The following is an 18821-nucleotide window of genomic DNA, read 5'->3' as shown; positions in this document are numbered from 1 at the left end:
ATGCCTTAATGATACTGTCATCAAGGAGGATATTCAGGAGATGAGGGTTACAAAGCAACCATGTCTCATCTTTCCATAGTACAAACACAGCCTTTGATTTTAAGCTCATTTCCCCAAATCTGTGATCGTGTCAAACAACTGCATCAGTTCTGCCGACGTGTCCATGAACATGAAAGGAAACTTCTACCTGCTCTCTTACTGTAAGCTGCTAGGGATAAAAGTCCCAGATAGAGTCTAATCTCTGAAATATAAAGACCGACAGAGAAGGTGGGAGAAGTTGAGGAAAATAGGAGGAACGACAGAAAGAAGGAGCCTAAAAGAGACACTGATCCTCTAAGAGTCACAGAAATACTCCTTAACCAGACAGCTTTTAATGAAGTGAGAATTACTCTTAAATCTGTCGGCTTCACAGGAGCAAAACAGCAGGACACTGGTAGTGGACACATCTCTCCTTCAAACTCTCCAAACTCCAAACTTTTTTGGCATTTAGCTGCTCTCATCCACATGAACATACAGTTAGACAGTTCATGAGATGGTGGTGCAATGACAGAAACAACTGATGGGACTGAAGCTGTCAGCTTTGGCTTAACTTCTCTGGTTAGGGTTTCACTGGTTAGATCACTAACATAATCATATTTCTTCCCATTTTGCATCATTTTTACTCCTTATTTTCCTTTTTGTTAACTTCTCCTGTTGTACAAGTTTCGTTGGCCTCTCTTTACAGCCTCACTGTCGTGGGGCTCTCCCCAGTCTTTCAACTTTTCACCTCCTGATCATCCTCTCCTCTCTGCTCCCCTCACTTCTCACTGACCCTCTCTCTCTCTGCTTCTCTACCTTTTCTTTTTCTCACCTCCAGTCCTCCTCCTCCTCCTCCTCACCTATCTGTTCATGCATTACTTATATTTCTCTTCAGATATTCTGTGTGAAGTGTCCACTTTCTCCGACACACACACACACCCAATACAGATGCACATGCGCACACAGGCCGATGCACATGAAAGAGCAATGGACATGGAATACCAATGACATGACAAACTTCCCAGCGTACACAACACAACACACACAAACTCACACATCCCCTAAGGCAAGCCCTAAGGACCTGGTTAAAGAGGCAGGTGGAGTGTACACTTTATGGGTGTATGCTCTTCTCTTCACATACACACATGAACACACACACACACACACACACACACACACACACTCTCAGACACATGCACACCCTGATGTAGGCAGATGAACAAACTCGCAAAACTTTTCACAGAAAATGCAGGAAGTTTTCTTTCTCCTAAGGAAGCAAATCTTTCTCTTGTCTCAGAGAATTTTCATAATTTAATTACATCTCAAGCTGACCATTCACTGATGAGGTTTCTTTTCCCAGAAGTACCAGAAACATTGTTCCCGTGTCCCTGAAATTTAGTTTTCCCAGAAAGAAGAATACTATGCACATTATGCATAGCTGTTGCAACGCCTCTATTTGATACAGGGTTATATTAGAGGCAGAGCTAAATTTCAGATATTTCCCCCTTTTCCACTTTAATTTGCTGCTGGTGTTGTTTGTTGTTAACTAAACACTTCGTCCTTATTAGCTTTTTACTAGAGATATTCACAACAATTTACATTTCTAAAGCATTTATTCTCTTTTCTGTCCAATATGAGTTATTTCTTACTCCTTTCTGAACAAAAACACTGTTTTCACTCCACTTGCAGTTGGTTGTAATTTTTTGTTCTCTGTTATCTTCCTGCATATCACAATACTTACAGCTTCCTGTAGATGTTTCAAATTAAAAGTCCCCAATAGCCTTTGGGCATAATCAATCGCAAATGACTCCTCTATTATTATTCTCGGAGAATGCATTGTACTTTAAGATAACTTCAGAATGTGGCATCATATATTAAAATATTATCCAACAACTGCAGAATGCTCGGTAAAGGAAACTTTTCTATACACGTTTGGCATTTCTCATGTGTGCCTTTTTCAATGTTTGACATCTCATTTTGGAATAAAACACCCCACTTGGAAGTGAAACATACTTTTCGAGTGTTATTTTTCTAAATTGTAGGTTGTGTTTGTGTTCACACCCAGTGGGAGTTCGAAGCGTCGGTGGGTTTCCACACATTTGACACGTGGAGCTGAGCTGTCCACTCTCCTATTGATTTCCTTATCAGGGAACAGACACATAGAAGATGCTGGGAATGAGCTCTGGGCTGCAGAAAGCTCTATGGACACACAAGCACACATATGCAGACACACACACATTCAGAGACACTTACACACCGCGGTGGCACTGCTGGGTCTAATTCTTGGACTACAATCAGCTTTATGACCACCCAGGGAGACTTAGAAAGATGGAGCAGTATTCCTGGGGAACACACACACACACTCTGCATGGTGTCCGAGGGGCACTGGCTGACAGTCGCTCTCCTGGATCTTTGCTACGCCCCACTGAGTCTTATCTCTGACAGACAGAACACACACACTGCTGCCCAAATACCCATACACAACACACACACACACACACACACACACACACACACACACACACACACACACACACACGAATGCAGATACACAGCCCAAATAAAGCCCCCCTGAGACACAGACACGTCAGCATGCAAGCTTGCTCACTCTCTGACACACATATACACACACACACGCACGTACACACAAGCACAGTCGGGGGTATGGTTGAGACCTTGTTGCCCTGGGGCTTTGACTGCATCTGTTCGACAAGAGCCATACAAATGAGAAACGCACAGGAGCAGAGAAAAACATCTGTGTGTGTGTGTGTGTGTGTATTTGTGTGCTTCCAGCAGCCTGTCATTTTTCCTGACATGTTCTTCAAGGACATCCTTCATTGTCTGACCACACTGGACAATGACTGTGTTTACGTGTGTGTACAAGAATGCATGTGTCTTGTTACAAAAAAACGGACTTTTCCTCAATTATAAAAACTTTTCTCAACTTCTTTCAAGAGTAGCTTTCACTAGTAGCTTGTCTATGTTCTGTGTATTTTGTACTTTCGCTCTTATCTCCTTTAATACTTGAAAATAATTCCTTCCCTCCCGTTTATTAGATGTTTTCTCATGACAAGAATACCTCTTGGTGTCGTTAATGCAAAGATAAGTCCATTTAAAAGCAAGGCAGGGAGGAGGTTGTGTTTACAAGAAATCGCTGTCACTGCGTGTTTTCTTTAACATAACAGCATTAACTTAAAAGGAAGGTGTGAAGCGAGGCGGAGGTGTGAATACGGGGAGAATGAGGAAGTGAGGGGACGAGACAGACGGAATACTGAATGATGGAAAGATGGGAGTGGAGGTGTGAAGTTGAGCTTGGTATTAAATATACAGTACCCTCAGCCTTTTTACTTTCTGAGCCTTTAGATGAAGGTGTCAGCGCAAGTATAACGGGAAACTGTTTTTGTTTTTCTGCAGCAGACAAAGAAATAATTAAGAACAACAAAGAAAATACTGTAGTCCATGCATTGTTGTATTTTTTGGTAATCTTTTTTGTCCTCACAGCATTTGATTGTTCGCTGTCTGTGTCTGTGAAAGATGCTATTTCATTCATTTTAATTTTAAGTTATTCTTTGTCTTCAATGTTTGAAGTATGAAGAATTCTAAAAACTGTTGTTTTTATAAACAGCTGTATTTCTTACTTCGAAAAATAAAGGAAAGACTAAATGTACCTTTTTAATTGTAGAAGAGGGTTGTCTGTTTGATTCTTGTAAATCCCCTCTGCTTCAAGCCTGGCTTAAAACTTTTTAATGAAATAAGAGTATTTTGTGTTTAGCAACAGACGCAAAAAATGCCAACTGACAAATTTATCAAAGGACCAGAATGAGGCTGTTAATGAGCCCCAATCAGCCCACCGTCTGCCAGTTGAATAGGTCTGGTTTAGTGTGGCTAAAATGACTATTCGGTTTTGGAAAAGCTCACATCACCTTGAAAAAGTTTGAGACTGTGGGTGTTGAAAGTGGCTTATAAAAGGACGGGAGACGTCAGCCACTCTCCACCATCCCCCCCTCCAAAGTCTCTGTGTCAACTTGACGAGTAAGTGACTGTTTAGTATTTGCGAGTACATAGGTAGGGTTGAGCTTGTGCTTTTAGGACCGCATTTGTGCAAGCACAGTAGAAATACTCCCTTGCGAGGATGCTGCAGGGGATGCTGTGCTCATATCACATGCACACAGAATGCCGGATTTGGGAATATTTAAACACCATCCGGAATCAATTGGAAGATGATTCGCATGGTGGCTTTAAATGTCAGTCCTTTTACTTTAGAATAAGTATTATTCTATTGTATTATTGATGATTTTAAATCAGCAGAGTCTGAGTCCTTTGTTCAAATGTGCCTTCAGATAGAGCTCCACCAGAAGGTGGCTTCTGAATGTTTATTTTCGGCCGCCTTCTTTTCAGTTTGTCAATTTTTCAGGAAGACATCATCTGTTCGGCCGGCCAGCAGTGCTGTGTCACAGATTAACATGCATGCATCAGCACGTGGGACACACACACCCACACATACTCAGTGCACAGAGCGGGCCCTGTAACATGAGAAGTGTCTCTCTCCAGATTTCCCCTGGTCACACCTGGCTGAACAAAACACTAATTAACCCTGATTTCACTTAGCAGCTCAGGGGGGACCCACAAATACACATACACACACACACGCACACTTTGACACCTCACACGTGAGCACACAAATAACACAGCATGCAGATACACACACCTAGACACAAATTCAGCTGCGCACACGTTCCCACCACACATGAATGAATAGAATGAAAAAACTCAAAAATACACAAATGTACAAATCAAGGACAATAACACAAATTTAGCAACAGCTAAAGCATTGAGCTTCAGGGAGGTGTGCTCAGTGATGTGCACGTGTAATATTGCATATCTCACTGTTCACTGTTCACTGTGCTGGCATGGACTATTCCTCTGGCACAATGCATGGCTGACAGCACCTGAGCTTCACACACACACATACGCACACACACATACTCACATACAAAGGACAAAGACATGCATGCTAAGAGACACATTCAGCAGGACACACACTTATACACACACACACACATTCACATTTGGACGTCAGGAGTACAGCCTGTGTGTTCTGCCAACAGATGGTAATGACAGTTTCAGTCCCTGGACTATCATCTAATCAAAAAAGCACACATACACACCAACACGCACACACACATATATATATACACACACTCCAGCCTCCCTCCAGATTTAACATCCTTCACACCAAATAAGGTTAACAGCATAATTCATACTAAATATGCATTGAGAACATAATTTAGGCCAATGCCTCTCTACATTTAAATATATTTCAGTGATGCAGTTTGAATTCCATTAAAAAACAAACACAGTTCAATCCCCCTGGCACCACATAAAGATATTCTTATGTGTAATAGAAATAAACATAATTCACATAAAATATCTTAAGGCAGAGATTTGTGTTTGTCCAAATGCACCTCAGGAATCCAATTTTAACTTCACTGAAAGCATTGTATTGTTAGAACGAACACTCATTCCAGCAAATAATGATAATTGGTCATAGTGTAAGTGGGCCTGTTACACACAAAATATTCCTCTGTGTCTCCACCTCAAGGTCTGCCTATAAATTTGGTTGAAGTGCAGCACAGTATATTGTCAGAGGACAACCGCAGAGATCCAACCAACCAAACATAAACTCAGCTTTACACTGACTGAGCAGATGTAGCTTTAGTGCCTTCAGTGTCAAGGACACTTAAAAAGGGAATACAAAGGTTGTGAGAGGTATTTTGTCTGCTGGTTAGTTATGTGTTGACACAGGGAAATACATCTGTGGCTGTAGTGGTACCCAGTGCTAAACCCCGTGCTAACTCTTTAGCATACATAATTTTAAGACAAAGCAACCAACCAGTATCTAAACTAACAATTAAGCTATCATAATATGTTATAGTGGGTAAGTGCTTAAATGTTAGCATACACTGTGCACAGGGCTAACACATCCGCAAAGCTGTCTCAGTGCTAACACTTCAGCATAATAGGCTTTGTTAAGTAATAGCGGGTCAGTGTTAATGCCTTTAGACTATGTTGAGCAATAGCAGGCTCATTGCTAAAACATTAGCATACATTAGCGCATCAGTATCATGGACGTACAATGAGAACTGATTACAGCACTGGAGACGAGCCCTGTTCATTCCTTGGGAAGCTGCTCGGTGTTGACACTGTTTTGAACGATAGAAGGCTCACGCTAACCTTTGAGTAAATAGTATGTTGACCTGGGCTCGTTTTACTTTAGTAGCCTATACATGTTTTCTGACAATCTAGCATGAGACAATTCAAGTCGAGAGTAGTTTAATGTTGAAAAAAACATTTCTTCATAGTCAATCTGCCAAAAGTGGAGACAAAGATGGACATAAAAGCACAAAACTCAGAGTACGAAAGAAGGAGAGTGGGAGAGGTTAAGGAATGTAATTATGTCTGACAACAACAGATAGCTGTGATGCTTTAATTCTATCAAAAGCCTTACAACAATATTATCCAACCTCCTCAGTACATCACAGTCCTTCTCAGCAGGACAGGCCTGTTTTTGCTGTTGTTCACATGAACCATGGGATGGAGAGTGGGATGGCAAATCACAGAGATTCCTTCATATTTTTCCCCCTGTATTGAGTGTGAGCGCAGAGCTGAGTAGATCGCATTAGAGGATTTGAATGTCCTCAGCGAGGGGATTTGTTTAGCAGCACAGATAAATACAAGAGGGACAGAGGAAACAAGAGGTGAGGATGGATAGAAGGAAAACAATGAAAATGGAAAAAGAAAGGACCAGCAGGGAAGGGAGAGGAGGAGCAAAACATATATTTGCATTTAATTTAATGGTTGCTTTTGATTTGTAGTCAAATGACTGTATGTTGTAAGCACTTAGATCTAAATGTTCCAATTACATTTTAGCTTTAGTAGTTTCCAAGTGAGATAAAACATTTTTTATTAGTGTTTGCCAGCATCATGTATTCTCTGCTTGATCATGCATTTTATTAAAACTACAAGTACTTACTTTGCGAAATATTTATATCCTACACTGTGATTTTATTTTTTTTTACAGTGCCCCATTACATCACATTGAAAATAGATTACTTGTCTAACATGCTCCATATTTCTTTTTGGTATCTTTGAGAGTCTTGAGTAGAATTTAAATTAGAGTTCTGTGGGTGGAAAGAGTGCTTGTCCACACCATGGGCAGGCAAGCATATGTTAACACAAACAGTCAAAAGGGTTCATTGGGGGCAAAATGTAGGCTGGAACTCTATTATCTAAACTTCGCCTGTTTCCCTGCTGAACTACAGCTGCATTTTTTTCCAGATCAAGACAAAATGTTTGGAAAACTCAAACTTTGACACTTTTCAGAATAAATTAACACCTTAAAATTATGACTAGGATGAACTGAAGCCTCTAAAATTATTCTGTTTTTTCTATTTTCAGAGACATAAACAAATTGTGGGTATCTATATCAAACTTTGACAGAAAGAGAGGGAACACGATCTGCAGAAACACAGGAAGAAATTTGAACTGAAAGACTGACAGAGACAGACAAAAATGGAGTGAAAGAGGGCTCATTGTGAGTTCTAGTCACTGCTCTGAAGTCTGTTCAGTATTCAGTCCTCAGCATTCTCACAGCACTAATGAGCAGCAGCCAAACACACACGCATACACACGAGACAACCGCAACCCAGGCTTGTTTGTCATGTTCTCTACATTAAAGAAGTTGTTGCATTTTACTGCATCCACGCTGATCAGATTTGTCAAGCACTGCTCTTCTTTCACCAATTTAAATTCATCACAAATACTCTGCTTTTTAAGTGACTGGCTGTTTGCTTTCCACTCATGCTTTATGTGAAACCAGATAAACAGCACAACGTACCTTTGACAATGAGGTCGGCATAGTTGGACACCCCTGACCCGCCGTCTGATCGGATGACGCAGCGGTAGCGGCTGGTGCTGCGCTGGGATGTGTCGCCAACGCTGACGGTTGCTGAGAAACGCCTGTGGTTCACAACCCTGGTCACCATCAACGCCGTGTCCTTACCGTTCCACTGCTGCATAACGGATAAGAAAGATAAGATAAGTAAATATTGGCAAAATCCTTGCAGCATGTTCTGACCAAGAGGCAACCACTGGGGACTGTTTCGTGCTCTCATGTCTCAACAGAGTTAAATACGATCGGCTAAGCACACCTGTCCGTCAGCTGAACTGGCCCTGACTTTTTCAGCCCTAACATCTTGAGAAATGCATTAGAAGGAGTTTGAATCTTAAAATTCTTGTAGAAAAAAAGCAAGACTAAGCACTTTAGTATTACACTTCCACACATCTGGCAGACTCTCAAGAGACAGATTAAAGAAAAGAACAATTAAAAGTGCAACACAGCAATGAGCCAAAATAGATATTAAAGACTTTGCAGGAAATAGAAGCAATTTGAAGTGAGCAGATCAGACATTAAATAAAAAAATGTACTGCTGCCACTTCCTGCTTTGCATATGATCCCCCCATCTCCAGATCCAATCTTCTATTACCACTGTAGTATCATCCGCCAATTTGGAGAAACATGCTTTGCCCAACAGACCTATAGTCAGGAGGGTCACTGCTCTTCATTGCAAATGTCATTACTGTACACAGCAGCATTCTCAGTGGTATACACCCATGTGCAGCGAAAACATGCAAGCCTGCCAGTGCATGTGAATTTGAACCAGAATGCGAAAAGATGCACTGATGCACAAAACATGCACGCATACACACTTGTCACTTGTACCAAGATCGAGTTATCGGTGCGAAGCAGAACAAGGACTTTTAATCAATCTTGAAATAGAGCAGGGAGGGCTGGGGATCATTGCCACAGTGTACTAACTTTTTATTTATTTATTTATTTTAAATAAAATCATATAAATAATACATAACTGGATTTGCTACATTGGCTTTATATGGTTTGTATTTTTTATCACAGTATTCAATGGAATATTTGATGGATCAACAGATCAGAACCAATAAAAATCTTACAACAGGATACCGCATGGAAAGTTCTGGTCTAGTTTAATCACCGTTCTAAATCGGTCCCATAGCTACAGTTAAATTCACTTAACCATACAAAAAGTACTTAGGTCAGCCTTCAGGGATGAATCATGCGGAACAAATGGCTAAACTTACTACAAGTGACCATGGTATAAGAGCCCTAATACACATTCATGTGTCCTCATGTGGAAAAATATGAAGTCTTTGACTATTATTTTGAAAAATGTGTGAAAACCTACAATAATAATGACATGAGCTATTGCCTCCACCTGTAGATGTGCAAGCTACTACATTGGGATTTGTTTGGTAATAATTCTGACCTTCCTTTATACAAGTGCTGCATGTACACTGTTGATATCACTCCTGTACAAATATACTGATAAGAAGGTACTAACCTGTAGCCAGAGTTTATCATGCTGAGACCATTTTCCTCCAGCAGTACACTGAAACGTAGCATTCTGACCCACGTTCACCTCCACATTCTGCAGACGCAGGAAGTGAGGCGCCTTACCTGTAACACAGACAGTAAAACAGACACAGTATAAACATCGAGGAAGAATATTTTCTAGAGATAAAAAAGGGTATTTGTGGTTGAACCATTCAAACTGTTCATGTGAATAAGTTTTGTTGCTATCATATAATGCATACAGTCTCAAAAAAAGGATAAAAACTACAGCTTTTCTTCTTTTAATTGCTTTTTCAGAAATCACTTGTACCCCAGACCATAAAAACTGAAGCCTGGTTGTTTGGAGTGAGGCAGGGAAATTTAGGGGACGGTACAAGGCACATGAGCAGGCAGACAATGAGACGGACCGCCAGACACTGGATGACTTTGGCCTGGCATTAAAACCAGCCAGCCACTGGTTAATTTCATTTTGACCGTCTGCAGACAGAGATAAGTCTAACAGAGTATGCATCGATCATTTAACAATGATAATTCGCCGCGACGCTAATGGTGAAGTTGCTGCAAATGAAAAGGACTTAGATAAGAAGGTTGTTCTTTGGTACCCTTTCTCTATTGGTGCATTCTTCTTCATCTTCCTCTTCTTCTGCATTACCTCAGATGTTTGTTTTCTAGTCTATTTTCTTCCTTCCACTGTGAAAACCTCTACTCTCTTCCTCTTGCTTTCCACCACTGACTCAACCACTTTGACTAATCTGATTTGTGACTGGCACAGATGAGCTACGTGTTCGGTGCCAGCCATTCAGGCGAAAAAAAAGGCTAGCAGGAAAAAAAACGAGACCGTTAGAAAGGCACAGAAGTGAAGAGAGTGCTGAGTAATAAGTAGAGTTACTGGGAAAAAATAAGCAATGTAGAAGAAACATGTAATAATTGTGGTAGCTTCATCTAAATTTCTTCAAATGAAAAAGGAAAGAGCTTCTGGCCGCAGCTGTTCTTTTTTGTTTTTAATGCCTTTTTACAATTTATGCATGATCAGTTATACAGTGTACAACTATTTCCTGTAGTTTTCAATCTCTAACAAGACTCATTATCTAAGAGTAACAATCATGTTTTGTTTTACTCAACAAAAATGCCAGTAAAGTTTAATTGAACTGAATAAATTAGGAAGTCATGCTCGAAAAAAAACACAGTGCCAACCGAGATTACACAGTGAGAATGTGAGAGAATAATATCGAGCAGACAGAGTGGGGTAGGCAGGCCGCAGAGTGTTGCAGTAAGCAGTCCAGAGTTTTTGTGAAGCAAAGTGTTTCTGTCAGATTTGAGTGATGAAGACCCTGAGTTTGGACCTTCTTCCTGGCTCTGTGCAATCTGTCTGCAAGCCTCACAATCTGTCCTTTACACAGCCTTCGTGTGTGTGTGCAAGTGTGAGATAGCTATAAAACAGATGATGCTCAGTGGGGCTACAGTTGTGCAGGGTCAACCGTTATGAAACACACACACACACACACACACACACATACATACACACACACACACACTCACACACACACAGAGTCACTTACGGCAGGGGTGAGCCAGAACTCGTATGTCGTCGATGGCGATGAAACCTGGATGGCCTTGAACTGAAACTGCTTCAAATATTACCTGAGAGGGGAAAGACAGAAAGAAAGAAAGAAAGAAAGAAAGAAAGAAAGAAAGAAAGAAAGAAAGAAAGAAAGAAAGAAAAGAACCAGCTTGAACCACAGTTTTCTCTTTAAGTAATGCATCTAAATTTAAAAAAAACAAAAAACTTTCTTTCTTCCACATACTGCAACATCTTGACGCCCCTGCGAAGCTCATATGGAAACCCCAGGGGAATTTTCCACTGAAAGTCAGCAACTATTCCTCTCTTCACTTCATCCCCTCATCCTTCTGTCTTCATCCTTATGCCAACCACATATGCCATTCCTCCTCCTCCTCCTCCTCCTCCTTCCTCTCGTCATTCCTCTCCCATCCTCCTGCTGCATTCTTCCCCTCTTTCAATCTTTTGTGTTATTTTCCTTCTTCACCTCCGCTCTGCTTTTCTACTCCCTTCATCCTTGATCCCTCCCTGCTCCTCTCATTTATTCTTGCTCTTTCTGCCTCCTCTACTCTCTCCATGAGCTCTTTTATTCTCTTCCCCTAATTGCTCTTTTGTGTTTCTCTCAATTTCTGTCCCATCGCACCACTCCTTTATTTTTTTCTGTTTTTACATTTTCTCTCTCACAGACACGCTCGTACACTGTCAGGGTGACAGACAGGCAGCACTGTCAAGGGGCCATGCACTCCTGACCCACACATAAATACTCAAACACACTCCGAGGACGCACACACATATACCTCTGTGCTGTCAGGATCCTCAACAGTATAAGCTGGGACTCAGTCTGAATACTAAGGACGTCTGGGAAATCTTTACTCGCTTCTTTTCCTTCAAAAAATAAATCCCCATCTCTGGCACGCATGTCAAGAGAAAGAAACTGATATTGGGTTTTTATATGACGGGTCCTCGTATGCAAAATTCAGATTTTTCTTTTCCATAATGTTCATTTTGAGAGTGATCTGTATATCTATGTTCATGCTGTATTGACTTAAAAGTGAATAAAATATAGTTTAAAAAAACAGATCTTTCATATGCGATCTTTTCTTTGAGTCCATGTTTTTATCGACGTTACATAAAGGGCCATGTCCCGTCATCGCGCCCCCATCACTACTTATTGATAAAGATGCAATCTGAAATGTCTCCACCAATGACCTAGCAAGCATCATAGTGACCCAGACATACTATGATCATCTCGTAAAAGTGGTATTAGGCCACAGGACATGCTGGGGCTAGCTGGTTAGCATGCTAACTTCAATAAGAATCTCTGCAAACAAAACCACGCAGGTAAACATGAATAATGTTGTGTTTTATCTAAGTCTGTGTCACCAGTGGGGAGCAGTCGATCGGTTTTTCACTTCTAGTGCAAAAAGATTTTTTTACTTTCAACTCAACTGCCATAACCCACTGCGACATGCATATTTCAAATTTGGCCTGTTCAAATGAGAATGACAAGTTCTCTTAGAAGTTTGTTCTTGCCCTGGCAGTGTTCTGTACTTTAATATAACAATGTTTAGCCCTTTATGAAAAAGAAAGTGTAATTTCTCCATGGGAGGTGACTCCTCATTAGGGAGGGAAACACACAGGTTCAATGCACTTAGGTTACCATTGTGCTTCAGATCTGTGTGCGCCACACAGGGGGTGCCTTCATTTACTGAACGTAGTTCAGTCATTCGGTAAAACACAGTCGCTTTTGTGCTACCTCAATAAAACAACACAGCAGGGTATGCCTCTGCACCTTAGACAGACCCATACACACACACGCCCACACATGAGAAAAAGTGTGAGTCATTAAATGGCAAAGGTTTTGTGTTCCAATATAAAAGGAATATACTAAAGGAGAGAAGCCGTTTAATCATCTCACTACCTGTTAAGTGATGAAACTTTATCCACGGCTCCAACCAACGGTCACACCATAACTTAGGCTTAACGGACTGCTTATTTTATAGCCTTAATACTCTTGAGTTGATGTGAGACCCCTACAATCACTCAACATAGAGTAGGCCTACACAGATCATGCTAAAGTGTTATAAAATAGCAATATAATCAGCAATGTAAAGAAAGAATGTAAAAAAAAAATCTAAATTCCTCAAAATTTGTTCCATTTAATGTATATTAATATATATTATCTTTTTTTCTTTTATTATTAATATCGATTCAAATAACTTACAGCTAACTGTGCAGCAAACTAACACAGAGTTGCCAAACCAGCTCCAGGGTCCAGGCAATTGACTAATCTTGTGCTGAATGTTCACGTTCATAAATTAAAGTAAATATTTAGTTTTGGGTGGAAACAGCCTCCACAGGACAACTGAAGTAGCAAATACTAACCAATCTGCCTGACACATTAGGGAGTGTAATTATAGATCTCAACCACATTAAAAGAGGAGTTTAATCTCTTTTGCTGTACGATGAGATGATGATCAAAGAGGGGCAGGCAGCTCTATTAGAAAAAAAAAATGCTTCATCATTTCTCCGTGTCATTTTAACAGGCTGCTGTATGACTGTCTCCATCATTTATCTTGTGCTTACGTCTTGCAATCAGCTTGTGCAGTAATAGTACTAATGGAAGTGTGTGTGTGTGTGTCTGTGTGTGTGTGTGTGTGTGTGTGTGTGTGTGTGTGTGTGTGTGTGTGTGTGTGTGTGTGCGTTACCTGATAGGAGTTAGGCCAGAATGTAGAAATGGCCAGCTCAGCCTTCACCCAGCCTTCGGTAACAGTATCAGAGGCGTTCCATACTGGGTTACCCTGAGCGCCTCCATTCACCTGCAGGCAGACAGTGGGAGGACAAGATGAAAGGATAAAACAGGACGTCTGCAGGTTTCAGAAGGTAAAACTGGAGGGTTTTGAAGCTAAACTAAAGTCAATGTGGGATTTTAATGTCTACTCACTCTATTCATTCAATTAACTGTTTATGCCTTCATTTTCTGACACTTCTTCCTAAATAATCAGTTAATTGATTGGTTGATTACTTCACTCGTTAAGTGCTCTAATCCAGTGCTTTGTTAATCCCCTGACTCACTCACTTCAGATCCTCATCAATCTCTTTATGTCATGTCTTATCTTTTTATCCATCTTTATTCTCCCACAGTTTCTGCCTCACTAGCCTGTCTTTTCAAGATTCCACCCTCCATCCACAGCTCCCTTCTGACCTTCCCAGCTCTGTGCTCTACCCATCTGTCCATCAGTGTCTCCAGACCATGATATAAAACATTCACTCTCGCAGGTTTAGACCTGCCTCGGCTCGACAACACAAAGATCAGTGTACTCGTACATGCACATGCCCTGGTTCTTATCTGTAATGTTTTAAACATGTATTAAACAAGAATTCTTATTCTTACCTTGCATTTCTGTCCAAATAAACAATATATCATAAGAGATCTTACTAAAAATTTTCTTTACAAAAACACACAGCATACTGGAGTTTACTTTATCCCTACTGAAAGGGAATAGATGAGCTCTGTCACTGCACCTGTCCATCAATCATTCTGTTTCTCACACACACACACACACACACACACACACACACACACACACACACACACCTCTAAATAAACATTAAATGCCCCAGGGCTAACTTCATCCCTCCTTGACAGAGAACAGAGGTCTGTTTGTTTGTTTACCTGCTTAGTCTGTTCAGTCTATCAGCCCCTTCATCCATCCCACCCTGTCAGTCAGTCAATCTCTCACACACCCACACACACAAAGACACAAAGACACACACACACACACCTTGATATAGACGTTAAGTGTGCCCGGGCTGGCTCCGTCCCGGCTGGACAGGGAGTACAGGAAGTCGATGCAGTGGGTGTCGTTCTCCTTCAGGGTGGGCATGTAAAGATGAGCCTTTTGTCCTGACGCCCGGCCTGACGCGTTCACAACCATGAACGAACCTACAGCCGCAGAAACAGGAAGAAAAAGGCAGGAGACGGTTAAAAAATAATCAGAACAGTACAAGTAAACTTCAGATGATTCCTAAGTTAACAGGTTCGAAGAAGAATTAATCCACCATGTTGGACATCTGGTTTTAGTGGTTTCCTTTGTTTCTGCCATTCCAGTAAAGATCCGGAAGCCACAGTCATACAGTATTACTTAGCTGGATGTAAGGACCCTGATATAGTCCAAAACAGACTCCATGGGTTCTGTAAGCACATGATTGGGCTCCCGCTCAAATATCCTCGAGTAGAGTTGTGGACATAAGCAGATGTTGAAGTGCAAGTTATTTATATATATATATGTGTGTGTGTGTGTGTGTGCGTGTGCGTGTGTGTTTATATATTTTATGCCTTCTTTTCAATAAAGCTTGAAAAATCATATGGAGAGTTAGTCTAAGATAAAAAGAAGACAAACACAAGTTGTAGAAACAAGTTGGTGTAACAAATACAACATTTTTTGAACATTTTCACCAAAAACAGTCCTTTTATATATATATATATATATATATATATATATATATATATATATATATATATATATATATATATATACATATATATATATCAGTAGACGTAGACGACTACAGCCCTATGAAAGTCTAACAATACTTTAAACTTGTGTATTAAAACGGTTAAGTTGAAAATGAATTTGCCTGTCATTACTACACAATCATGAAATAACACTGTATATCTTGACATAATGACAAGCTCCGATAAGGTGCTACAGGTGAGCATATTTATCTAAAACACAATTATTAGTAACTTCTAAGCTAACTTAACTAAAATGTATCTTTCACCATGCTAATTTTAGCATGCTTAGCCCCATATAGCTGCTGTACATTCAGCAACACACGCAGCATTTTCCACATGACAACATGCTAACAGCTCGTAAACACGACGCTAACTAGCCAGCGCAGCATCCTTGCTAGCTTGACGTCAGCGCACCTTCTCCAACTCGGCAAAACTACAAAAAGGGACGTCGTAAAGTCACTCAATATCGGTCAAAACAAGGCACGACGTAGCCAGAAACCTTCTGACCGTCTCAGACAGGTGTTAAAACCCAAAGTACGACGCTCTCCATCTTCCTAGAAACACACCTGACGTTTAGCGGTTTCCTCCTGCCAGCATTGTCCTTTCAAAATAAAAGCACCAGCCGCTATAGTGTCACTGATGGGTCAAAATTAAGAAACATTAAAGAGGTCATATTATGCTAAATTTCATGTTCGCATTTTTATTTGGGGGTCCTTGTAGAATAGGTTTACATACTTTAATTTTCAAAAAACACATTATTTTTCTCATTTGGTGCATTGCTTCACCTCTCAGCAATGCATATTTTCAGCCTACAGCCGTCTTAATAATGAGTAAAATATGAATGTGACTTGTGAGTGTAATAACAACCACTAATGACAGAGGAATATTGTGCTGTTTTTTTTTTGCAATTAATATCATAAACTCTACCACTGACTACCCCAGTAATGATTTGGCCACATTTTCTGCACCTTGACCAGACACGGTCCAGTCATATACTTGGTTTTCACCTTGTCTTGTTTTGAAGAATGTCAATGAGGGTAAAAATGAGTTTCTGTGACATCATTTCTTTTGTACTTTAGGTTACAAATCAGTGATCTCCTGATTTCTAAATGTTTCTTCCAGCTTTCAACCACGGCAGAGACCTCCTGCAAATAGTTAAAACAATTTCTGAATTTGAGAGTGCTGCAGGATTTGGCATTTGGCTGATGCTTGATGCAGCGAAAGAGCAAAAAACACTTCTAGCTCTTTAATTCACTGAAGCTGTATATCAATGTCTTAATGTATCCACGCCCCGAGGGTTCTGAACCACAACGTAAAACACATTTTCTCTGTCGGCTCACGGTTTAAGTGTGTTTTAGTCTCTGCTTTATGGCACAGGATGGGGCTTTTATGGGTCGGCTGGCTCCATTTGGCTGACTGCCATCAGCCGGACTGTGAGTTAGAAGTGACTGGGAGACTATTTGGCAAGAGAGCGGGAGAGGAGAGATACTGAATCAAGCAGGTGTGACTGTGCGCTTCTAACAGCGTCTGAATGTGCATATGCACTCTAATGCATAGGTGTGAAAGCTTACTGAATTAATGTAGAATGCCCTGCTTTCAGGTTTTTATCTCTTTTGTCTGTTTTAAATTGTTTTGGGACTATGGATGCATATAAGCTGATGAAATTAACCTGCTCTGTTGTGTTACACTCCAGTGGTAATAAACATCAAATCCCTGATTTGCTATTAATGATACAATAAATATACAATATTTCCCAAAGTAAATGTGAAAAGAGATTAAAAATTCAGGAACAAAGCACATCTATTGTTTGCCATGTGTAGATTCCTTGTAATAATAATAAAAAAAAAGAAAACAATTAAGAAAAGTTAAGCAAAAAATGTTATAAAATGTATTTGTTAGATTTGTTCATTCAGCTACTGATGCGTATTTTTGGAGACTGTTGTCTGGATGTGATGGCATTTTGATTTTAAAGGGCAGTGCAGTGACTTTTGAAAGGGAAGGAATGTACAGAAAAGCAAACTTGGAGCAACTTACATAAATCTCCTGGAGGCACCATGACCTTAACATAACCCTGAATCTAACCTCAACCAAAAAGACAAGTCTGAAGCCCCAAATAAATCTTTTACTGTTTTTGTGAGAACAGGTTTTTATTCCCCACTATAAAAAATTCACACAGACACAAAAAAGGCAAAGTCAACTTCCTTCTGTTAGTCCAGATCATCATGGTTAGGATGCGATAAGAAAGACATGACATGCTATCAAACATGACAGCATCGTAACCCGTCCCGTATTTCCTGTGCTTTCTTCAGACTTTGGTTTGGGGACTGGGGAGCAGACATGTGACAAGGAAGTTGGCCCAAGTCTGAAGCAAGACCCAAGTCATTTTTTTTCTAAAGGTAGTCGAATCAAGTCAAGTAAAGTCACAGATCGTGTCTAGTCAAGTCAAGTTGACTCCTTAGTTAAGGGAAGTCATGAGGTGGGATGCAATCACCTTTGCAAGCAAAAAACCTTCCTCCTGCTAACCAGCCCTCGCCTCTCTCCATCCCCGAGTAGTAGAGAGTGCAGGGCCAGAGGGGTTGTTTAGTTGAACATGTAAGTCAAGTCTGTCTGCCTCATTGATCCTGACTGAAGTTTGTGCGAGTTAGAATCCAAGAGATGAGGAGATATCAGACTGACTGTGCTGTGTACTGATAAATCCATGGCGCTGTCCGTGGTGCTGAAGCAGCAGACGGGTTTGTAATTGTGTCCGTCTTTCTACCTCAGCCTCAACCTTTTGTGAGTTATTCCTTTGATCTATAATATTTTCTAACCTATACAGTACTATACATACTCAGTTCAGTACTATATTGTAGCCTATGCACTTAGATACATAGACAAGTGTCAGCAAGTAGCAATGTGTGGTCTTGAAGGCTCCCATTTGGCCATCCACACTGTTATAAGTGAAATACTGACTGGACCAAACAAACACACACACACACACACACACACAGGTGTCTAAAAGAGAGTTCTACTTTGTGTGTTGACGTTGTTGAAGTTATATCACTGTTGGGTTGCCCGGCAGAGGAGGAGTGTATCTTATTACTGAAGTAAAATTATGGTTTATGTGTGCGTGCTGGTATGTGTGTGCTGGGCCTGATTACATTTCTTATTCCCACCTATGTGAACATGCATGGATGCACACACACACACACACACACACACACACACACACACACACACATGCACACACACAGACACACACACACAGACACAGCCCCCTATTTGACAGTCCTCTGCAGCTC

The 18821-nt window shown here is 40.6% G+C and overlaps 1 protein-coding gene across 3 annotated transcripts in view; it reads right to left on the bottom strand.

Annotated features, from left to right (window-relative positions):
* The window catches only part of ptprt (protein tyrosine phosphatase receptor type T), a 257994-nt gene extending 241967 nt beyond the window's left edge, over positions 1 to 16027 (bottom strand). For all 3 annotated transcript variants that reach the window (XM_073468585.1, XM_073468587.1, XM_073468586.1), the window contains exons 1-6: positions 15955 to 16027; positions 14807 to 14967; positions 13730 to 13840; positions 11023 to 11104; positions 9453 to 9568; positions 7916 to 8090 (exon numbers count right to left, since the gene is read on the bottom strand). In XM_073468585.1, coding sequence (XP_073324686.1) covers positions 7916 to 8090; positions 9453 to 9568; positions 11023 to 11104; positions 13730 to 13840; positions 14807 to 14959 — 637 coding nt within the window. In that variant the 5' untranslated portion in view covers positions 14960 to 14967; positions 15955 to 16027. The remainder of the gene's footprint in view (positions 1 to 7915; positions 8091 to 9452; positions 9569 to 11022; positions 11105 to 13729; positions 13841 to 14806; positions 14968 to 15954) is intronic.
* Positions 16028 to 18821: the final 2794 nt, after the last annotated feature.

Source organism: Pagrus major, chromosome 6 (assembly GCF_040436345.1).
Source record: "Pagrus major chromosome 6, Pma_NU_1.0".
Taxonomy (NCBI): Eukaryota; Metazoa; Chordata; class Actinopteri; order Spariformes; family Sparidae; genus Pagrus; species Pagrus major.
Note: the sequence above shows the minus strand (reverse complement) of the source record. Positions and strands in the feature narration are given on the sequence as shown.